Genomic DNA, 23,100 nt, shown 5'->3' with positions numbered 1-23,100 from the left:
ATGTGTGCCAAATAGACAAATACAGCCTCTGAGAAAGTCAGAACGTGGCGCACCTAACCCAGGACAGCAGGGTACTAGGACACACAGACAGGTTTGTGTGCGGAATTGAAACCAGCAGAGGGTTTCCTGGCAAACTCACCTCTTTGTTTTTCACCATGTTAACTGTAATTTCCAAATTAATTTTTAATGATTGCATATCGCTTGGATTGTGGTTTTGGTGTATTTCCACTTGGCTAGGTTCCCGAGAAGCTACACGTGGATTAGGTTTTCGGTGGTCGTGCCGTGGAGCCTGGACGTGCACCCGCACAGTGCCTTTCTGGTGCCGCGCTTGCCGGGAGGCTTCGGATCGGTGCAGGCAGCCCTTCACACTAGCCCTCGGCTTCACGGCTTTATGGTTTCAGATCTCTCTGATTGGTACTGCAGGAACTTTAGATATAGGGGTATAGGCAGGTTTTTCTTTTTATGAATATAGTTTTTATGAATTGTGTGTCGTGATATAAAATGTTTTGTCTCTTTTAGGTCAGGGTTATGATGGAGATGGAGAAATTAAAATTTTCTCATTTCCAGAGCACAGAGAGGAAGCCTGTGCAGGTTTGTTCTGGCCCCGAGGTGGCCTCACCAGGGCTGTGCCCGTGCATGGGGCAGGGTGGGGCCCACCACTGAGCTCTGCTTCTGGAGAGACCAAATTCAAAGGAAAACTGTAATGCAGAGAGAGAAAACATTAAAAATGTGAGTGTCTCTAATAGCTGGGGAGATGCTCCTTGTTTTTACCTGACTTCCTTGAGCATTATTTCCCCAGATATTCTCATCATAAGGAATCTAGTATCCAGACAGCTTTTTATCATTCACCTTTAAAAAAAAACAAACCTGTGTTTGATTTGATCTGGACTGCTCAAGATTCTGGCAGTATTAAGCTCTTTCTCCTGGATAAGAGAGTTCCACAAGTTCTGGCTCTGTTCTCAAATTGTTGCTTCCTTGGGTTCGGTCCCCATTAGGAGACCCCTGGGGCCAGGCCATGGAGTCCCGCCTGTGCCCGTGTGTCCTCAGAGGGGCGGGAGGCTGCGACATTCTCTCCGCTCCTCTCAGACGCGTCCATTCATGTGCTCTGGGGTTTGAGCTTCTGGCTCATCCTCAGCATCTCCGGTCTGGTTAATCTCGGTGCGTGGCCATTTTCAGGGTTAGGTACCTAACTTGTCTCGATGTGTGGCAAGGGAATAATTAATAAAGAAACCCATGGAAATACCCAAACAGATTTATATACAATAAGTAACTTTATATTATAAAATAGGTCCAAAGAAATTTTCTTATTTCTTGTTTAAAATAATTGAAGAATGTTTATGTCTTCCTTCAGGGTTTCCTCTGTGGTTTCTTGGTTCTCATTCCCCTGGGTTGCTCTTGAATTCCTCTGTTGGGGATATACTGTGCATCTGAACTCAGCAGAGGTTCCAAGCCCCAGCCCTGAGTGGCAGCCGGCAGGAGTGCCGGCCAGGGCCATGGTGCCGACAGAGGTTTTCTCCCAGGCCGCTTGTCACCTGAAGTTGTGAGCATGTGATGTCTGACTGGAGAGAGGGGGGTTGTTTGATGTTGTCCAAGTGCTGCCTTTTCCAAAATAGGCTGTCGTGGATATGTTAGGCCAGGCTTTGTGGGCACGAGAAATGCACAGGGGCAGTGAGGGGCATGTCCCGCCTGGCAGCCACAGCAGCCCCACCAGCCATGCACTGGTCCTGCGCACTCACCGTGGGAACCGACAGCGTGTGACCGCGGACAGTGCCCAGACCTGCTGTCCCAGGTCCCCTCCCCAGATTGCAGGCTGCCCTTTCTTTGTGCTGCTCGCAGCTTCCTTCCAGTGTCTCCACTCTGCGGCTGCACCTTCCCCTTCCTCCCTGAGTGCTGGCCGCCTGGAGGCCGGCCTGCCGCCGTGCAGTGCCACCCAAACCCAGCTCACAAGCCGAGGTGGCTGTGGGAGTGAAGGAGTTCTCTGCTTCCCGGAAGAATCTGCCCCATGCGCGGGGGACACCGTTTGCCAGAAGCTTCTCTCCTGGCCCCCACCCCAAGGCCGTGACCACCTCCATGAGTTTGTAGGCCACAGAGACAAATGGCCACAGAGTCTGAAATACTTATTATCTGGTCCTTGACCAAAGGATTAAAAATAAAATACATAATTAGGTTTAAAATATATGAAATTTGAATATATTTCTGTCAAAAATGCAAATTTTACTAAACAACAAAGCAAAACACTAATTTTTTCATGTTGTCAGAAAATGTCTTTTCAAAATTATCTATTAAAAGTAAGTGACATAAATTACAGTTAATACCGAATGTTTTAGTCCAAATTATTTAAAGAAAGCTGAATTTTTAATTTAATACTTTGAAAATTTAGTTAAATCATATGAATAATTTTGTAAAGAGCAGAACCCGTGGGGATTCTGGTTGCCGGCATAGCTCGTGAGTCACACCGAGAGCGTCTGGGCGCACACTCCCACAAACGCAGGGGACACAGGAACTGCTTCGCGGGGGAGAACACTCCTCGGGTGCCCTGTGCCCCTGTGCCCCTGTGCTGGGCCCCGTGTTAGCGTGTGTGCCTTTGGAGGAAACTGCAGGCCGGCAGGTGCTGGGCGTTACTGGAAGGGACTTTGTTCTACAAGATACGATTGCTTCACATCGAGAGAAGGGTTGGGTGACTTAATTGTCTTTTCTTTCACCCAGTGCGCTCTTCCACCGATGTCCTTCCCCCATCCTGGTTCCTCCCGGGACAGCCCCTGATTGGCAGGGCTTTTGGATGCTGTTCTTTTGTTCCAAGGACGCAGAGCCGGGATCTGGGATAGTGTCCCCCCGGGGCCTGATCCGTGTGTGTCAGACAGGAGGAGGTTGAGGGCTGTGGGTTGTGCTGTGTCAGCCGTAAATGCTGGGTCCCAGACACAGTCCCCTGGGCTCGGGGGACACCGTGAAGGCTCAGCGTCTGCCCGCCTGGGGTGCTGAGCACATGGGGTGGGGGTGGCGAGCTGTACCCCAGTGGAGGAGACAGCAGCACGTGGGCCGTCTGGCGTGCTAGGAGGGAGGAGGCGCAGCCCCTGACGGGGGGCAGGTGGTGCGCTCCGCGTCTCGGGGCTCCTCTGGGCGCCTGCATGGTTCACGGGCACTTCCGTGCAGTCCCAGTGGCGGCTCGCCTGCGGAGCCTCTGCATTGTGTGCTAGGGTAGCCCCCGGCTTTCCACAGCTTTTTTTTTGTACACTGTGCTCTTTTCCTGATATTTCACCTCGTTGTGGGAGCTCTGTCAAAATATTTTAAAGGTGACAGAAGCCTTTTTAAGGCAGGACTTGGTATGTTTCTGTGGGGATTCCCATTCCGCTGGGAGGAGTCACAGCACGTCTTTCGTTCCTTCCCATGGGCTTGTGTCCGGGAGTTTGCGGAGGGTTAACTGTCACACGTCACTGCTGGGTGGTGTGCTCTGAAGGCATTGTGGTGTTGACAAAGCCCTGATTCTGCGGTTTGAGCAAAATGAGCCCGGGACAGAGGACGGGCTGCCTCCCCGAGTCGGCTGGGGGCCGGGATGCTCGGGGGCCTGGAAGGGGCTGGGGCTGGCCGGGGCTGGCCTCGCTCGTCTGCATGGCCTCGCTCATTGCTGGGACTTTGACCACGGGGACCTTCTTCAGCATCGCGGGGCGTCGGCGTAAAAGGAGGCGCAGGAAACGCTCTGAAAGGAAAGGTAACTCGTTTCGCTTTTACTCTCAAGTGTGAAGTGCTGGACCTCACATGCGATGCGGAGACGCTTTTCTGGGGCAGACGGCTTCAGGAGCTGGTCTGGTTGATGCTGCTTCCCAGCAACCCTTCTGAAGTGCCTCTGCTTTGTATGTTGGCATCTTACAGATTTGGGGGCTAGTTTAAACAGGTAGGTTTTAAAAGACCTATACAGAAGTCATTTCAGCTTCAGTGTTTCAAGTATATTTTTAGGAAGACATTTATGAAGCCTTAGAAGTTTGTAGCTTTGGGTATCAAAGATCTTTCCTCCTGAGACAGATGCCTTATGATGACTTCTCCTTTGCTGCCATTCTTCATTCATAACTTTTCTAACCTTAAAACTACTCTTCAAGCTATAGAAAGTAAGGCTGTGGCAGCCATTGTTAAAATTGCTTTTAAAAACATGGAGAACAACTTCTTTGCATTCAATACCAGGTAATTTCAGCCTCCAATTCAACTTGATGTTTTAATACATTAAAATCTATGTTTTTTTCTTAATGCCAGACTTAAAAGTTGTCTGTGACTGTAAAAATCACAGACTACTGGCTTTGGGGTGCATTACTGCTATAAAGGGTGTTGAGAACATGCCATCCTCGTATGGTGTAAGTTACCTAATAGAATGTGTCTTCGATGCAAAGATGCTTCTGGCAAGGGGGCTCGCCTGCTGTCCAGGGCGCCTCTCTCTCTGGGCGTCCCCTTCCTGCCCACCCACTGGTAGGACCAGGACCCGGTTGTCACTACCCTAGCATCCTTGGGATATTCTGTGGCCAGGGTCCATCAGCCCATCCGGGAATGCCAGTTCTCAGTGTGGCCTCCCCAAGAAAAGAAGAAACCAGTTTTGGAATATCAGTCTTAGGATGACGGCATCTTGCTGAGTCTACAAAGATGCTTGTGCCCCACAGAGCTCTGTGTCTGTGAGCAGCGAGGGCATCGTGATGTGTCGGCTTCAGGGGCACTGTGCCTCTGTGTGCATCCGGGACAAACAGCACCGTCCCTAGGGGATGCGCGTCTTCAGCGCTGCTGTGACAGACCCTCGCCTCAGGCTGTCTTTGTTCCCTAGTTCAGCATTAAGAAGCAGGATGTCCTTAAGATAAGCAGTGGAAAAGTAAGACAATGGCAAAAGCAGACACTGTAAGAAATTTTGGTCAAATACCCTAAATTTAGGATTGCCACTATTTTTTCCATGGCCCCTCATCACTAAACATTTAAGTTGGGGAAAATATTGAAAGCTACAAGAATAATTTTTTTCTGGGAACTTGCTGTAATTCAAATGGTTTGTATTAGTCCCATTGTATGGGGACGAATGTCAAAATGTCTTCTTCATGCATTCTAGAATCTTTTTCTTCCATGGGAAAACCATTCTCAAATAGGCTGCATTTTTGGGCCAGCATCTTGAGAGATTGAGAGCATCACAAGATGTAGCACTTGAGCCCCTGTATCAAATGAATTGTGTTCACTGGGCACTCCCGTGTGTGTAAATACACTGTGACTGGTATTAAGCAGCATATATTACGTGTTAGTACCCCTTCTGCCTTTAAAGATTATCAGTCTCAGGGCACCTGGGTGGCTCAGTCAGTTGAGCCTCGGACTCTTAGTTTCAGCTCAGCTCAGGTCATGATCTCCAGGTCACGAGACCGAGCCTGGCTTCAGGCTTTGCGCCTGGCGGGGAATCTGAATCTGCTGGAGATTCTCTCTCTCCGTCTCCCTCTGCCCTTCCTCCTGCTCGCATGTGCTTGCTCTCTCTCTTTCCCTCTCAAAATAAATGAGTAATCTTTAAAAAAATAAAAATAAAAATTATCGGTATTAAGGTTGGCCATTCCACTTATACCAAATAAGCAAAGTTTTACAAGATGTGCAACATAGTCTCTTAGTATTATATAATTTTAAGGTGCTCAAATCATGTGTGTTGAATTTTTCCTAAGACTGGTATATGAGCTTTTTCAATATTTTTTTTTAGAGAGGTGGGAGAGAGGGGCAGGGGGCCAGGCAGAGAGAGAATCTCAAGCAGGCTCCACCCCAGCTTTTTCAAATTGAATTATTTTTTTGACAACAATAGCAGGGTACTTGTTGGCTTCAGAAACGATATGATTTCAGTGATTTTTCATGGCTTCTCAATGATCCACGTAGTTACTACCTTCTATAGGGCAGGTCATTGGTCAGTCAATAGACTGTGTGAGGCTCAGATGGATTAGATGAGTCATCAGAAAATTATGGTTTAAAGGGAATAATGTGCAACTTAAATATTGACCAGGACCTCCATAAAGCAGATGCTGCTGGGACAGTTAGGCCCCCACACCAGCCTTCCCTAGGCCCTGGCCAGTCCAGGTGACTGCATCTGTTGCCTTCTTTCCACTCCTAACACAGCTGCTGAGTAAAGAAATGTTAGGTGGGGGTGGGGGTGGGGGAACACACAGAACCCCTTGACCCCCATTGTGTGAATAAGCCTCTGTATTCCAGATTAAAGGCTTTCGCAGTGAGTACTTGTCTCAAGTGTGAGAACACTTTACCTGGGCCCAGTCATTCTGCATGCCATCTGACAACCAGTGTCACATGGGCAACAGCTCTACCCTGTGCTGCAGTCAGAGGCTGGGCTCCCCTACGTTTCTAGGATGGAAAAGAGAATGGGGACCTTTTGTAGAAATGGAGACCCAGAGGGACGCCTGGGTGGCTCAGTTGGTTAAGCGACTGCCTTCGGCTCAGGTCATGATCCTGGAGTCCCAGGATCGAGTCCCACATTGGGCTCCCTGCTCAGTGGGGAGTCTGCTTCTCCCTCTGACCCTCCCCCCTCTCGTGCTCTCTCTCTCTCTCTCAAATAAATAAATAAAATCTTAAGAAGAAGAAGAAGAAGAAGAAGAAGAAGAAGAAGAAGAATGGAGACCCAGACCCATAGAGGTGTACTTCCTCTGAGTACTGCTGGAGAACAGGGCACTGAAGACTCCCTGCCATCAAGTCTTCATAGAGTGAGGAGATGTAGCAGGTTGTGGGGTGATGCGGGCAGCACCTGAGGGAGCATGCCAGGCTTCTTTCCTCGTTTCAGCCCTGGTTTCACCTTGCTGAGAGAGTACCTCTTTGTAAGGTGCAAAGCACTATGACAGCTTGAGATATAGGGTGGGATGGCATTTATTCATCCATCTACCCATCTGTTCACCCATCCAGCCAGCCACCCACCCATCCATCAACTCATCTATTTATCCATCTACCCATCCATCATCCATCCATATACCCATCTGTTCACCATCCACCCATCCACCAGTCTACTCATATACTCATTCATTCATCCATCTCTCCGTCTATCATCCATCCATCTACCCGTCTATTCATTCATATCCACCCATCCTCCCATCTGTTCGGTCATCCACCCATCCATTCATCCATCTACCCATCTATCAACGCATCTACTTATCCATCTACCCATCTACCCATTCATCATTTATCTGCCCATCCATCACCCATCCATCTACTCATCCATCATCCATCCACCCATCCATTCATCCATCTAGCCATCTATCAACACATCTACTTACCATCTACCCATTCATCTTTATCTACCCATCCATCATCCCATCTATTCATCCATCCACCCATCCACCTATCCATCCATTTACCCATCTGTTCATTTATCCATCCATTCATCATCTGTCCATCCATCATCCATCCACCCATCCATTCATCCACCCATTCATTCATCCACCTACCCACCCATCATCCATCCATCTACTCATCCATCCATCCTTCCACCCATTTATCCATCCGTCATCCATCCATCTACCCATCCATCTGCCATCCATCAACCCATTTATTCATCCATCTCTTGATCCACTCATCTACTTTCCCATTCCCGTCATCTTTCCATGCATCCATCCATCTATCTATCCAACTTTCCTTCCTTCTGTCCATCCACCCACCCACCCATCTATCCATCCATCCGGCCAGTACCCATTAGCGCCTTTTGTGTGCTGGCACCAGGGATTTCGGCATACACAGGGCAGGCGTAGGTGCTAGGATAGCAGTGGCAGAAGGACAGCCCCAGCTTTAAGGCTTAGGATTTGCTCTGGAATGGGCTACCGTGACGAGGGTGGGTTTGTAATGATGCATTGCTGCTCTGCTATGTGTATCAGGGAGGAAAGGATGGATAGTCCCCAAACTGTGGCAAGAATGGAAGTCACCATGTCTACCAGGAGACGGGCACAAGTAGGGACAGTTGCTGAACCCCGCCCCCCACCAGTGAATACCAGCAGTAATGGATAGGAGGCCCAGGTTTTCTAGAACCTGTTGTGACAGATGTTTATGGGTGCCTTTCATGGCATTCGTGCTGAGGGCTTCATAGCAAAAGAGGGGCCCCGCTCACTTGAAGGAGCTCCTTCAGCTAGAGGAGACATTTCAGAGATAGAGCCACTCGAGGCTGATGGTTGAAATTGTAAAGCAAACCCTAGGGTAAGATTTGTGAGGTTGTTCTCAAAATTCTATGGAAATTGGATCAGATCTCAACAGTGCCTATTCTTAGTGTCATTATTACTGTTCATATTGAAAATACAGTTTACCTTATTGTCTTCTTTTCCTTTGATTCCAGAAAATACAGTATATTTTTCAAATAAATGGCATTTTAGTTAGGCTGTGTTAAATAGAGCAAATAGAGACAGTATTGCAAGTGCATTGTTACTGTGTGTCCATTTTGAAGGACAAAGTATGGTTTAAAAGCAATGCTTTGTGAAGGTTTTTCTTCTACTATGGTTGGTTCTGAGCTGGTGACGTTACTTTGTTGTTCTGGAAGCAGGCTTCAGCAATGTGTTTGCATTCGCAGAGGTTGCTGTTGCTCAGGCCTGCCCTGCTGAGGAGCAGGAGAGGCCATAAAGGAGAGGGAGAGCACGGAGGTCCGTGTGTGTGAGCATGCACACACACGCACACGCAGGTGAGGGGTGGGGCTGGAGGGCACGGACCACGTGACAAGCCAGCCCAGTGCTCTGACACAGCTGGCCCTGGAGGTCACTCAAGGACTCAGGCTTCTTTCCTTCTTTGACAAACGGTTCTGGAGTCACCCCGGGGGTCGCCCCCACCCCGATCCAGCAGAGGAAGGTGGGCGGGAATACAAGGAAGCATGCAGGAGGCTGTGTGGCCGGGCCTGGAAGCATGGTGCACACCACGAAGAATGCAGCACCTCCCCAGGGAGGTAAACCTGAGTCTTTGCCCGCTACTTCATGTGGCTCGCCCTGGGCTGGTAGCCTGTGAGCCACATGCTGCTGATGAAGTCGCCGGGCTCCGCCCCAGGGTGGGCATCTTATTTACACCCCACGTCTTCTGGGGGGGTCGTTGCTCTCCCAACCACTGGCTCCATCTGGGGGTTCTTGCCTGTCCTCTAGAGCCCACCTGAGGTGGGCTAAGGCAGGTAGGAGAGAGCTGGCAACCATGTGAATGGTTTGCTGGGGGCCTCATAAACCACAAAATTTAATCTTGGGAAACTTGTTTCTATATATTTGCTAGGTAGAAAATAGACATGTTTAGAATAGTGTGTGTAATGGTGATAATTGAATGGAATGAGTGCCTTGGATGTATAATGTTCAGGGTTTAGAATCTGTGGTCCCCTTGTACATGACATTGTTTTATGGAGGCTCCTGGTGAGCTGGGGGGCCTGCCCAGGGTCACTGTGCAGCCCTCCCCGACTGTGCCCCCAGGTATCCAGAGTGGTCACTGCTTCCCCAGCGGTTCCACAGCCCATCAGCTTGTCCTCTGCCGAGCAGGTTTTAGTTCTGCTCATAGTTTGGCTAGTTGCACCGTCTCTCTGAGCTCTGACATTATGCTGAAGTCCGCAGGGTGTCTGGTATTTGCCTTAACACCAGCAGGAAGGGTATGGTTTTGTCTCTGTCGACAGTGGATGGGGCTGCAGAGACAGAGCCCGCTGGGTTCAGAGGGGGGTCTGCTACTTCCCAGCCCAGTTTCAGGGCCTGTAGAGCAAGGGGGGTGTGTGTGTGTATATAGGAGGGTGGCTTAGCATAAAAATTCCGCTTTTCTCATTATGGAAGCAATGTTTATTGTAAGAATCAGGAAATACAGACACAAAATAAACCTTATAGAAAAGCCAAGGTGATAATTCTTGTAACTAAATCTTTGAATATAAGCAGTCTTAATAGTTTCATCCACTTGTTAGAACTGGGTTCAGAGTCTGCAGGTTCATGGCAGCTGAGTCTTTGTGTCGTTTTGTTATGATGGGAGCCCAGTGATGCCTACTTGTGCCTTGGGCCCTCCCAGCATCCCCTGGGGAGGTGAGCACACTCCGAGCCCCCCTCCCCACTCCGGTGCTCATTGCTCAGAACCCTTTGCCTGAGCACTTTTTACAGCCCCTAGCTCCCTCCTGCCTAGTCCCTGATGAATCCTGGGATCGTTCTGCTCTCCGGACACCGACATGGAGAAGGCCAGTCAGGGCAGGTGCTCCTGCAGGAGGCATTGCCTTGGCCTTCATGGGGGCCGCTGGTTTCTGTTCACTGTACGGGGACCCCTTCCCTGTTCCTCAGCCAGCTGTGACTTTCATGCTCCCTGACAGTTTGACAGCTGACATCTTTCTGTTCTTACAACAAATGAGTTGAAACTAAAAAGCTTATCAAAGCCCATCTACATTTATTCTAAGTTTTGTTCCTGTTTGTGTACCTATTTTTAAATTAGGTATTTGCCCTTATATTATTGACATAGTAGGCTATTGAAAGATTGCCGGGGCGCCTGGGTGGCTCAGTCGGTTGAGCGTCTGCCTTCGGCTCAGGTCATGATCCCAGGGTCCTGGGATCGAGTCCCGCATCGGGCTCCCTGCTTGTGGGGAGCCTGCTTCTCCCTCTCCTCCCCGCTCAGTTCTCTCTCTCTCGTCATCCCTCTCTCTCAAATAAATAAAATTAAAAAAAAAAAGAGTGATTGCCTGAGGAGACACGGTTCTTATTTTCAGGTAGATTGGCACAGGGAGCTCACTGGCTCCTCAGGCCATGGTCATCTAGAAGGTGCTGCCTTCTGACACGGTGGACTCTGAGTCCCTGGATGTGCAGGGAGGTGCACAGCCATGTGTCCAGGGGACTTGGTAAGAGCCGATGGAAGAAGTCAGCTTTTCCTGGAGACACGCCCCCACTGGAGCCGGCCGTCACATCCACCGCCTGTGGGGAGTGTTTAGCGGCTGGGGGAGGGGACCGGGGCTCAGGCTGTTTGAGCCCCAAAGCAAGTTGCCTTGGTGTTTTGTGTTTGCGGGCCCAAGAGTCTACCCATTCGCTTCCTCCGACGTGGCGCTGGGCCTTGTGCCTTCGTGGTTGCCCCTAGGCGGTGCGGGCTTGCTGACTGCGAGCTGTAGACAGTCCTGGCCGCTCTGCTCTGTGCGGCTAGCCCAGTGCTCAGCCTAGTGAATTGGTTACCTGGAAGCGGAGAGTCTAGAGTTCATCTGTCTAGAACTCTGGTGTACTGGAAATCTTTCTGAATAGGACTTTAACTCACAGTGTTATGGGCTTTTATCATATGTAAGATCGGGTTTTGTTGGCTGCCTGATTGCTTGGTTGGGGTCGATGTTGGCCTGACGGGTCTCCTCCCCCTGGTGTTGTAGTCCTCATGGCGTCAGGCTCAGAGTTCAGAGATTGCTCCTGGAAGCTTAAGTTGAGGTTAAGGAGGTTAGGTTGAGGCATGACTTGGAAAGTGCATTTCTTGATTGATCACTTTAATTCCCCAGACAGTATCGATAACCGAGGTTTCTCTTATCTGCCGTGGGACTTGTAGCGGGGACAGAATTAACCCCCTGCATTTGTCTGCTCTTGTCACAAGATGTAGTGTTTCAGTGTCTGTCTCATGTTGTGTGGAGCGAGCCTGGGGATCTGAGTCATCAAAAGCAGCCTCAGGTGATGGCACATGGAGAAGCGTGAGTGTGAGGCCCTCGCTGTGCTGGCCCTGCTGGGCGCCGCCGCCATCCGGATAACAGTAGCGCCCACAGGGCTCCCTGCACGCAGGCCCCAGGCTGGGCGCCCCCTCCCTGGCCACAGGCTGTGAGAGCTACTGACCAGACAGAACCTTGCCTGAGGCCACACAGCTGAACTTGAAACAGGCTCACTGGGATCGTTGCCCCGCTTGGTAGACATCCTGCAGGCCACGAGCAAGTGGATTCTGGTGGAGTGTGGCCTCCCGCAAGGCATTTATAGCCCATCTGAGAGCCATGTAGTGGCTGCTGGGAAGACATTTCTTCATCACGAATTGTATTCAGGAGATAACCTCTCACATCCGTAGTAACCACATTACAGGTGCTTTGCTTACAGCTGTGTCTGATTTAAGGACTCAAGGGGTAAGTGAGTACATTTTTAAGTTCAGATGTGTTTCCGAGAAAGCTGCTAATAAAGATACAGAAGTAGTCAAGATGTGATCAGCTAGCTGGGGACGCTCCGGGTGGGGCCCCTGTCCTCCACAGCAAGCACGGACAATTTGCTGAGCGCTGCCCGACTGAGTGTCACAAACACAGACGATTAGCTCTGAGGCCTGGTGGGAAAGGCAGGGTGGTCTGGCCAGAGAGGAGTGCTCGGGGGGCTGGGAGGCTGGGCCTCACTCTGCGGGAGGTGCCAGCCTCATTGTGGGGTGGGCAGCCACAGCACTGGCCAGGGCCTCCCGGGACCGTGGCACCCCAGCTCCAGCTGTCATGAGCCTGGGAGCATGCCACCACGGGGATCACGTGCCACCGTGGTGGGGAAGAGCTCTATCTGGGAGGAGAAGTCACACGTGCGGGGGCACTCTCTGGGCCATGTCAGGAAAGCCCGAGATAGTGGGTATTTTTTGGTGAGTGGAAGTGAATAAATGGAAGCATGTTGGAAGTTTGGGACTCTGATCTTGGCCATGGCTGTGTCCGCGCTTAACGTCTGGTTTGGGCCTGCTGGCACAGGGCACCCGGGTGTGGGAACTCCTTAGACAGCCGTCTCCTGATGCTGCTGTGCTGAATTGGGCCCGGCTCAGCGGCTCGGGGCTTTGTGTCCTCTAATAAGGTCTGGTTGTTAACAGTAGCTCGTCTGTTTTTGCACAAGTTGACATCTAGTTGGCACATTTCAGTAAAAATCATAAATTAGGAAAAATTGATAAAATCCTGTCTTTCCTTCTGGCAAAGACCAACACATGCCCTAATTAGAGCAGCAAACACTGAAGGGAAAGGAACCCGAAATCAGCCAGCACATCGTGCTCCCATCTCGTAGGCGGGTGGGGGTCTTGGGTGTGCGTGGTTCTCAGAGCCAGTACAACTTGTTTTGGGAAAACAGCTGTGGCTGCAGGTAAAGACTCTGGGATCGGGCAGCAGCTGAGGCGGGGCACCTCCTGAGCAGCTGGGGGCTTGTCCAGGTCATCTGAGCAGAGGCGAGCCCTGTGTCTAGCACAGGTGCAGGGCTTTGGAGAAGAAGTGGAGCTGGGAGAGTTCAGGCTCACCTGTCGGGCCTGTCCTCGCAGGCATGGGCAGGTGCTGGGCGACCAGAGGCAAGGAGGTCCGTATGCCCGGTGGGGGGGGGGGGAGAGACCGGTGACAAGCAGGGGGCAGGCTGCAGATCGTAGGCTTCGGTGAGTGGAGGGAGGCGGAGGGGACGCCCTGCGTAGGACAGTGGCAGGACCTCTCCCAGGAGGTGGGCTGTGAGGAGGGGCAGGCTGCAGTGACCTGGGGGGAGAGCACAGCACGGCAGGCCCGGTGACCCGTGCGGAAAAGCAGTTGGCAGGGCACTGAGGAAGCCCCTGGGTCGGGCATAGTGAAGGAGGGGCTAGGGAGGTCCCCTGTGTGGGGAGAAGTGGCCTCCGGGCAGCTGGTGGCTGGGGGGGGAGGCCTGTGGGTGTGGTTCCAAGTGCAGAGCTCGCGCGCTGGAGGACTTCCTGGTCACCTGGATAAGACGCCGGCTCCTGTGTGGGGGCGACATCGGATGGCCACGTCATAGCAGGATGCGCAGGGGCCCTGGCCCCAGGTGCCTGGTGTGCATGGCAGCACAGAGGCGGGGAGGCTGGTGGGTTTGAGCTCCTGCTGCATGCATGCGGGGCAGGTAGGACTGGCGAGGTGACAAATCCACACACACTTACGTTGGTATGATCACTACCAGACCTGCAGCCCATCTGGAAGATGCCAGGGGCCCCAAGCAGGTCCCCTGTGAGCCAGGCCTTGTGGGGCCACCCTTGCCCTGCCTCCTCCCCAGCGCTGTCCCTGCTGGGGTGCCCTCTGCAAGCTGAGCTTCCGGGTACCCCTGCCTTCAGCCTGCGGCTCCATCATGAGGGGGGACCCAGACCCACAACTCGACAATGTGGCCAGTTCCCTTCACTTGTCTGATGGTAGAGGATAAATTGTCTGTGGTGTTTGCTCCTCCTGGTTTGTCCACCAGGTGTTGGTGACCCGTACACGTACACTAAACCCTCTAACTCTGTGTGTCTGCTTGCTGCCGACATTTTCCTCTTCTGATCCTGTAGATTCCCCTTCTCATCAGTATTTCCCAGTTAACATAATGAATGTCACTGTGCATTGCTCTGCTTTTTTAAAAAAATGAGGACTTCATGTTTTAGAGCAGTGCTAGGTTCACAGCAGAGCTGAGGGGAAGTACAGAGGTTCCCCCCCCACAACCTCCCCTGGGTCCCTCTGCCCCAGAGTGGTGTGTGTGTTACGCTGGGTAAGGCTGCACTCACACGTCATTACCACCCAGATGGCGATGCCGTATGTTCGTGGCTTTGCACAAACGTATGGCAGCATGGATCCACCATTCCAGGGTCATACGGCTTGTTTTCACGGCCCTAAAACCGTGGTCTACTCGTTCATCCCCCCGCCCCTGCAACCACGGACCCGTCACCGCCACCACGGTTGTGCCTTCGCCAGAGAGCCCTGTCGCTGGAATCGTGCAGGACGCAGCCTTCTCAGACCGGCTTCTGTCACTCAGTGATCCGCGCTCACGGTCCCTCCGTGTCTTCTCATGGCGTGATGGCTCGTTTCCTCTTAGCGCTGAATACTCCCCCATTGGCTGGTTGGGCGGTTCCCATATCCACCCACCCGCTGAAGAGCAGCTCTGCATGAAGGGTCCCAAGGGTTGGCAGTGACGCATAAAGCTGTCTCGAACATCGTGTGCAGGGTTTTGTGTGGACGTGTGTTCTCATCTCCTCTGGGGAAACATCAGGGAGCGTGATTGCTGGGTCGTATGGGAGGAGCACGGTTCGTTTTGTGAGAGACCACCAGACTGCCTTGCAGGGTGGCTGCCCCATCTGCTTCCCCAGCAGCCGTGAACGAGCGCGCCGGTCGCTCCACGTCCTCCCCAGCGCTCGCCGGTGTCCATGTTCTGGATGGTGGCCATTCTCGTAGGTGCGCAGCCAAGTTCTTCTCCCCGAGAACCTACGACGTGGAGCAGCTTTACTTATTGGCCAACTGTGTGTCTCTCTGTTCAGGTCTTTTGTCCATTTTTAAAAGATTGTTTGTGTTTTAGTGTTGAGTTTTGAGGGTTCTTTATATAATCATTGATAACTGTCCTTTATCAGATGTGTCTTTTGCAAATGTTTCCTCCCAGTCTGTGGCTTGTCTTCTCACTCTCCAGACATGGTCTTTCACAGAACAGAGGTTTTACATTTTAACAAAGTCCAGCTTATCAGTTCTTTTTTCTTGGATTGTACCTTTGGTGCTGTACCTAAAAAGTCATGCTCCTATCCAGGGTCCCCTAGGATTTCTCCTGTGGTGTCTTCTAGAAGTTTTATAGTTTTGCATTCAACGTTTAGTCTGTGATCCATTGTGAGTTAATTGTGAAGAGTGTAAGGTCTGCGTTGGATTCACTTTTTGTGTGTGGACGTTCCGTTGTTCCAGCCCTACTTGTTGAAGAGACGATCTTTGCTCCGTGGATCACCTTGCTCCTTTGACAAGGATCTGTCAACGGTGTTTGTGTGGCTCTGTTTCTCTTCCATTGATCTGTTCGTTTCTTCTCCAAGGATATTTTGTTTATATAATAATGAAAGTAAAATACAAGTCATGAGGTTTATTCTCTAAAAGTGCTGGATTAAGTTGTTGAATTTCAGATTATTTTCCTTCAAATGATATAAGAATTTTATATTTCAGTTATTTTTGTTAAATAATCAAATCATCATTTGGTATTTTTTCTATGGTTGTAAAATTAATCTGGACTTCAACAAGTTGCTTGATTTATAGTAAAGTATCAACACAAATAATCTCCATCTTAACACTTCTCTTTTTAAAAATTTGCAGTGTATGGCTGTTAAAAATAAAACCCGTAGCAGCCACAAATAATATGTGAAACTTCTCTTAAAACCATTCTGTTTTGAGAATAAAATGGATAAATACAAGTAATAATTGCTAGTAATTTTAATCAAGTTTACTGCTTGTCTTAAGCACTTTTTAATCTATACCTTTTTAGTGACTTCCTAATGATAGAATTTTCAGCAGCACAATAGAAAATACTCGAGTTCTGACACATCTTTAATATAAGTAAGTCATGTTCTTTACATTTCATTCCAGAATATCTTTTTTCACTAAGGGAGGGGAGGGCGTGAAGGGTAGGAAGGTGTGCAGCCTCTCCATGGTGGGGAGAGGGGTACTGCCCATGTTATGTTCTTGTCCAACACAAACATCTACAAACGTACGAACAATAACCACCATCCACTTAAAAATGAAAACATTGCCAGTTGAATTGTGTTATTTGAAATCAGTTCTTGCATGCGGTCCCTCAGTGTCCAGTCCGGTTTTTTAAGAAGTACACGTCCCTGACTCGGACTTCTGAGTGCGCTTGCTATTAACTCCAAGTTCATAGCCATCACATTGACGGTCAGTCTGTGAACCACACACCCTGTTTTGGGTGTTGGCACTCCATCGTGTCCAATCTGGGAGGGCTAGCCCTGTTCAAACTGTTCATGTCTCCACATAAACTTCCCAACCAGCTTGCCTAGCTCTACTAAACAAAGGAAAGTTGGAATTGTAACTGGAACCAATTTAAACTTAAATACAAGTCTTTTGATGCCAACTTGAATGGTCTTTTCACACTTCAGTGCCCCCAAGTTTAGCTCACTTCCTACTGCATTAGGGAAATTATTTGAATATTGCTGTCAAAGAAAGCTTTTCTTTAATTGGCCATTCCTGGAATTTTGTTCGATACGGGATTTTTTTTTATGGGGTTTTAATTCTTGCTTGTTTATAGTTCAGACCAGAAGAAGTGCTTTTCAGAATGAAAGAAAAATGGGTATGTGAAATGCTCTAGAGTGCTTGTATTTATTATTTTGCTTTGTTTTATAACCTTTGGTACCAGAGTTGGCATTTGTAGAAGCTGAAAATGTTGGCTTCTGCTCTGCAAGAGATTTCTGGCTTCTGTTCTTAATATGCATGTACCCACATGCCACGGTGCACAGCCTGATTATTTTCTACTGTGAGACATTTTCCGTGTCCTTTTTTAGAATTTTCATATGTAAGAGCAGGTAAACACGGTGAGCGCTACAGGTCAGGTGAACTCCACCAGAGCCGAGCACCTCCTGTGGCTCAGACTTACCATCATCAGCACTGCAAGTGTGTTCTTCCTCGTGCTGGACCTCCAGAGAAGCCAGCCTTCTCAGCCTACCGGTTATTGGTTAATTATCGAGTGTGCTTTCTGTCGACTTTAGCTTAACTTTTTATTTTGGGATCATGTTAATTCACACGCAGCTAATAACACGAGAACCATGCTCACCTGACACAGCGCACGGTTACCATGAAGGTGGTGACCTCCGTACAGCCCAGATCCAGAACGTTCTGGCCACACGGCCCTCCCACTGCCCTTTTTCATAGCCCACATCTTCCCCCAGCCCTGGTGGCCCCTGACCTGTTCTCCGTGTCTACAGTTTTCTCATTTCCACACTGTTATGTATCAGTGGACCCTGAGACTGGGTTTTTTCACTCATTCTAATTCTCTGGAAATCCATCCAGAGAATGGGTGTGTGTATCAATAAACGTTGTGTATGTCAATAGCTGGTCCCTTTTTATTGCCACATGGTATTCCATGGCATGGATGGACCACATTTTAGTTACTCACTCACCTGTTCTGGGTTATTGTGAATAAAGTTGCTATAAACATTCATGTGTCTATAATTTTAAGTAATCTCTCCCCCCAACTTGGGGCTTGAACTCACAACCCCGAGGTCAAGAGTCACGTGCTCCATTGAACCAGCCAGGTGCCCCCATGTGCCCATTTTTTATGTGAACGTGTCTTCATTTCTCCGGAATGAATGCACATGTTTAGTGTTTAAGAAACCACGAGGGTGGTTTCTGGGGCGGCTGCACCTGTTACGTTCCCGCCAGCCGTGTGAGTGACCCGCTTGTCTGCATCCTCGCCAGCGTTTGGGGCGGCCACTCTTTTACTGTAGCCATTCTCACAGGTGTGTGGTGGTATCCCGTGTGGTTTCAAGGCGCATCTCCCTAAGGGCTGATGACATCAAACACCTTCTCACGTGCTCATTTGCCATCTACAGATATATCTTCTTTGGTGAAATAACCATATTTTTCACCCATTTTCTAATTGGATTGTTTTATTGTTTAGTTTTGAGAATTTCTTGTGTATTCTATTTGTTGGATACGTGGCTTTCAAAGATTTTCTCCCTGTCTGTAGCTTGTCTTTTCATCTTCTCAGTAGGGTCTTAAGCAGAAGTGTTTGATTTTGATGAGGTCCAGTTTACCAGTTTTTCCTTTCATAGATGGTGCTTTTGATCTGCAGAAGAGTCTGCAAACTCTTTGCCTATAGATCCTGAGGGTTTTCTCCTATGAATTTCCTAAAGGTGTTATAGTTTTGTGCTTTACCTTGAAGCTCCATGTCCATTTCAGGTGGATTTTTGTGTAGGGTGTAGACTCGGGTGTCGCACTGCTCCAGCATACTTTGTTGACAGGGCTGTCTGTCCTTCTGCGCTGACCGGCTTTGGCACCATTGTCCACGATCGGCCGGGTGTGTTGGCGAGAGCCTCTCTGTAGGTCCTTCCTTCTGCTCAGCTGTGACCTGCTTGTCTGCCCCTCGCTAATTCCACACCGTCCTGATGACTAAAGCTGTTTAGTAAGTACTTTATGATGGCTGCTTGGAAATCTTCTCCCAGTGATTCTGACATCTCTGGGTGGCATCTCCTGGTTGATGTTTTCATTCAGTTTGGGATCTTCGTGGCTCTCGGTACGATGAATGATTTTTTACTGAAACCTGAACATACTGTGTTACAAGACGCTGAACGTTACTTAGACCTCGCGTCCCAAAGCCGTCCTGTAGCTGTCCCTGGCACCACTCGCTCTCCCTGGTAGGGTCCAGGTTCCCGCCAGGCCACTGCCGACAGCTCGCAGGCTTGCTCCTCTTCCGTGGTCTCCTGGCAGCCCCGATGGGGCTGAGATGGGCACCTCAGACAGGCCCCCCGAGTGTCCTCCTGACTCTGCGCTGCAGCTGGGAGGGTGGCGTCTGGCTGGGGTGGGGCCTTTCCCCTCCGTCCGTTGCCCCGTGTAGCTGGCAGCTCCCTCTCTTGGACCTTTGGCCGAAAGAGCCGTCCTCGTTTTGTTTGTTTTTGTCTGTGTCCATTCCCGTTGTTGTTCCCAGGCCTCTTCAGCTCCCAGGCTAGGGTAGTAATGCAAAAGCAGATGCAGGGCACTCCCTGCCGTGCGCTCCTTGGTCCCCGGCTGGTCTGCTTCTTCCCTCCACGCTTCAGAGCCCTTCTGATGTTTGCTTTATGTGTCATAGTCTGGGCTTCTCTGAAGTGCTTTGTGATGGCCTGTCTCACACCAGCTCTGTGCTTTCCTCTGTGCCGCCGGAGTCCCATCCTCAGGGTGCGCCCCAGCTGGCCCGCCCTCCAGCCTCCAGTTAGCACCCGTGCACCCGTTGTCCTGCTGAGGGACTCCTCAGAGCACCCATGTCACTCCGAGGGCGTGTGCTACTTCTGCACTCACGACCACATCTTCCCTCCCACTCTGGACCTCAGGAAGTTACTTTTTTTGTTGTTTAAATTTATTTGACAGAGACAGAGAGAGCACAAGTAGGCAGAGCAGTGGGCAGAGGGAGAGGGACAGGGCAGAGCAGGGAGACCGACGCAGGGCCCGATCCCAGGACCCTGGGATCATGACCTGAGCCGAAGGCAGACGCTTAATGACTGAGCCACCCAGGCGCCCCAGGAAGTTACTTTTTTATTAAAACTTGCCATAATGGGAATATTAAAACACATGCAAATACAGAATTGCAAATGAACCCCTACATGCCCAGCAGCCGGCATGAGCATACCAGCCTCGACCCCTGTTTCGTCCAGACAGCATCTGCTTTCTCCCCCACCATGCCATGTTAGTTTATAAGAATAAACCCCAGATGTTATCATTTCATCTTTAGACACTTCAGTATGTCACTAAAATTTAAGTACTATTTCCACATCTAAAATGACTAATAATTCCTTAATATAATCAGCTATTCAGATGATACTTATTTTTTTTAAATATTTATTTATTTGAGAGGGAGAGAGAGCAGGCGCAAGTGCAGTGGGAGGGGGCAGAGGGAGAGAGAGACTCTCCGGCAGACTCCCCACTGAGCGCAGAGCCCGCTACGGGGCTCCATCTCATGACCCTGAGACCATGACCTGAGCCAAAACCAAGAGCCAGACACTTAATGACTGAGCCACCCAGGGGACCCCGAATAAAGGATTCTAGGTAGAAACTCATTTAACTTTTAGCAACGAATTTGCCACGTATACTTTGGGATTCAACATTGTTAACAAATGATTGCCATGAAAACTATATGCATTTTAGATAGATGAGAGAGATTTATAACATACGCATGATTTAGCACATTTTAGTTACTATTTTCCTAAAAACACTGGATTTGCCTTTCAGTGACATATAATATAACTTTTGTTTGTATACGGAGCCAATGTGGCTACGACATTTGCAATCTTCTCCTTGCTTTCAGTGTGATGGGTCCTTTATCACAGATTATGGTTAGTACAGAGAATGGCCGCAGTACTTAGGAAGAAGAGGCCATTAAACTTGTTAATAATTAGATCATTGGAGTAACTGTTCTTTGAGGATTTCCTGTGGTTTCTCCTGTCAACAAAATAAGAAGTTGTACATTGCTAAGGAATTAGATCCGATTTGAATAGTCGTGTGCTCTTTAGTTGCATGCACACGAGATGCTGTTCGGGATGAAGAAGAGCAGCAAGGTGAAGCCCTGGGTGTTTTTGCTCTGCATCTTTAGTTTGCAACCCAGACCAGGGTCCCGAGCGCAGTGGCCCAACGGCAGGTGGGCTGGCAGGGCTGTGGCTCCGTCATCTTCTGCGATGACCTGGTGCGCCTTCGTCCCATCTGTGCGAGGGCTCTCTCTGAGACACCCTTGTCCTCACTGTCCCCCCCCGAGGCCCAGCCCCTGCTGTAGGGCCGCCCTGCTCGGAGTGGCGCTTGATCGCGGGGTGGTCCCTTTCCACACGTGCCATCCGTCCTGACAGCGCAGCCCTGGCTGGCGGTCCTTTGGTGTCCTGGGCCGTGCAGATGCTCGGTCCCTGACAGCAGACCTACCGTCCTTGTTTCGTGCCTTTCGTCTTGAGTTTGCAGTAATGTCATACCCGTTCCCTCGGGGCAGGCTGACCTCATCTGCCCATGTGATGGCCACGCTGAACATTATTTTCTTGCTGTCTTTCAGACAGAAGCCATCTCCGCCAGTCAAGAAGCCCTCAGAAGTCCTTGGCCATGGATACAGAAGATGAAGAAAACATGAGTAAGACCTGGCCTATCATGTAGCACCAAGTAGCTAACTCTCCATTAAAACTTTAGTGTTCTTGTCAATCTTTCTAATGAGACTAATTTGGGGAAAGTGATTTTTTTCCTACAGTATTTCCTACATCATTAACAATGGCATGTTTTAAATTTCTGATGTATTCTCTACAGTGGTGTTGGTACTTGTGGTACTTGCTGTGGGCATTTTCCTAAAGCCGCGTGTCTGGACCGTCCGTCCCTCTGGGGCCACCGTGTGTGTACCTGCAGGCGAACACGTGCCTCCAGATGCGTTTGCCGCAGAGCTGCATGGTTTCATGCGATGTCACAGCCTGGTCTTCTACTGGTGGCCAGATTTTCATCTGTGCAAATCTAAAATACCCTTTGAGATTGATTTAAGTACTTGGTCATTTGGGATAACACTACCTAAATTTTGCCCTGTAAATACGATGGATTCTCCCTGTGCTTTGAGGGAAGGGGGCTCCCATGAGGCTGCTGATTTTGTTTGCAAGATGTCAGTGAGCCTGTGGGCTGCTGTGGACCCGAGCTCCCTGCTGGGCCTGTTCCGTGCCCCACACTGTCCTCTCTGGGGTGCAGGCTGGTGAGCCTCAGGGCTCACAGCTTCCCTCCCGCAGCAGTGTTCTCTGCGAAAAGAAGGTCCCTGAACACCTGTCCTCTATTTTATCTTTAACCCCAGATAGCCATGCATTTGAGTAAGATTTAAAGGCTCCCACCGAAGTTGGGAGCTTTTAGTAGGGAAATTACAGCGAAGCACCATCTTTCTGAAATACGTGTATGTGTAATCTCACTTGTCTGTGTTCGGTGGTGCTCAAGGAAGAACATGCAGGTGTAAATGATGAGTGACAGCTTATTGAGAGTGGTCACGTGACTAGAACAGAGTTCAGTGCACCTCCCTGTGACTTCCCCCAAAACTGAGCAGCGGAGGCCTTGCCCTTGGGCTAGTCTGCCGCCGAACACCCAGCAGCTCACCTGGCAGAGCCTGGCTGCCCCACGGGCCCCGCTGCGGGGGACGCAGTGGGCTGGGCCTTTGTCACACAAACCGTGGGAGGTGTTCTCTTGGCGGTCGGGGGCGTGAGAAGGCATGAGCGGTTGCTGTTTTCAGCAGCAAGACCACAGCTCTGTGAGCTGCCGTCCCCATCAGAGCCTCCTTGGGGGTCTGTCCTGCTGGCCATGGCCACTTTTCCCCCTGCATTCCCCCACGTGGGGACTGCGTGAGCACCTGTGCACCAACCCTCCTTTTTTGGGGACCGGGGGCTGTCGTCCACGGCGGCAGTCACTGAGTTGGGGTGGAAACTTCGTGGTGTGTAGACCATGTGGTAACTCGCCAAGATAAAGGAATCTTCTGAGTGATTGTGCGGGAAAGATGAACGCGGTTCCGGAGCTGGAAGTGGCAGGAAGTCCTAAATGTCCTGCCGTTTCAGAGGCAACGAAAGATCTTATCACGGCCGCATTCACATTTGTGGAATAAAGCAGCACGTGTGTGTTTAAGGGCTGTGACAGTGGAGCCTCTTCCCTAATTCTAATATTGGTTTCCTCTGCGTAGTAGCACGTCTCATTAGATGGGAGCTGAGCAGGATCTGAGCGCTCCGGGAGCAGATAACAACTTGGAATTTGTGTAAAGTGTATTATGGGAGGCGTGTTTTTCTTACAGTCTCAAGATTATCTGT

The 23,100-nt window shown here is 50.1% G+C and overlaps 1 protein-coding gene across 3 annotated transcripts in view; it reads left to right on the top strand.

Annotated features, from left to right (window-relative positions):
• ADARB1 (adenosine deaminase RNA specific B1) overlaps positions 1–23,100 on the top strand; it is a 146,217-nt gene that overhangs the window by 72,309 nt on the left and 50,808 nt on the right. For all 3 annotated transcript variants that reach the window (XM_028126525.2, XM_028126524.2, XM_028126528.2), the window contains one exon: positions 21,342–21,416. In XM_028126525.2, the coding sequence (XP_027982326.1) occupies positions 21,342–21,416 (75 nt within the window). The remainder of the gene's footprint in view (positions 1–21,341; positions 21,417–23,100) is intronic.

Source organism: Eumetopias jubatus, unplaced genomic scaffold, assembly GCF_037043125.1.
Source record: "Eumetopias jubatus isolate StellerSeaLion01/CBP00866 unplaced genomic scaffold, mEumJub1_p1.0 scaffold_1, whole genome shotgun sequence".
Taxonomy (NCBI): domain Eukaryota; kingdom Metazoa; phylum Chordata; class Mammalia; order Carnivora; family Otariidae; genus Eumetopias; species Eumetopias jubatus.
Note: the sequence above shows the minus strand (reverse complement) of the source record. Positions and strands in the feature narration are given on the sequence as shown.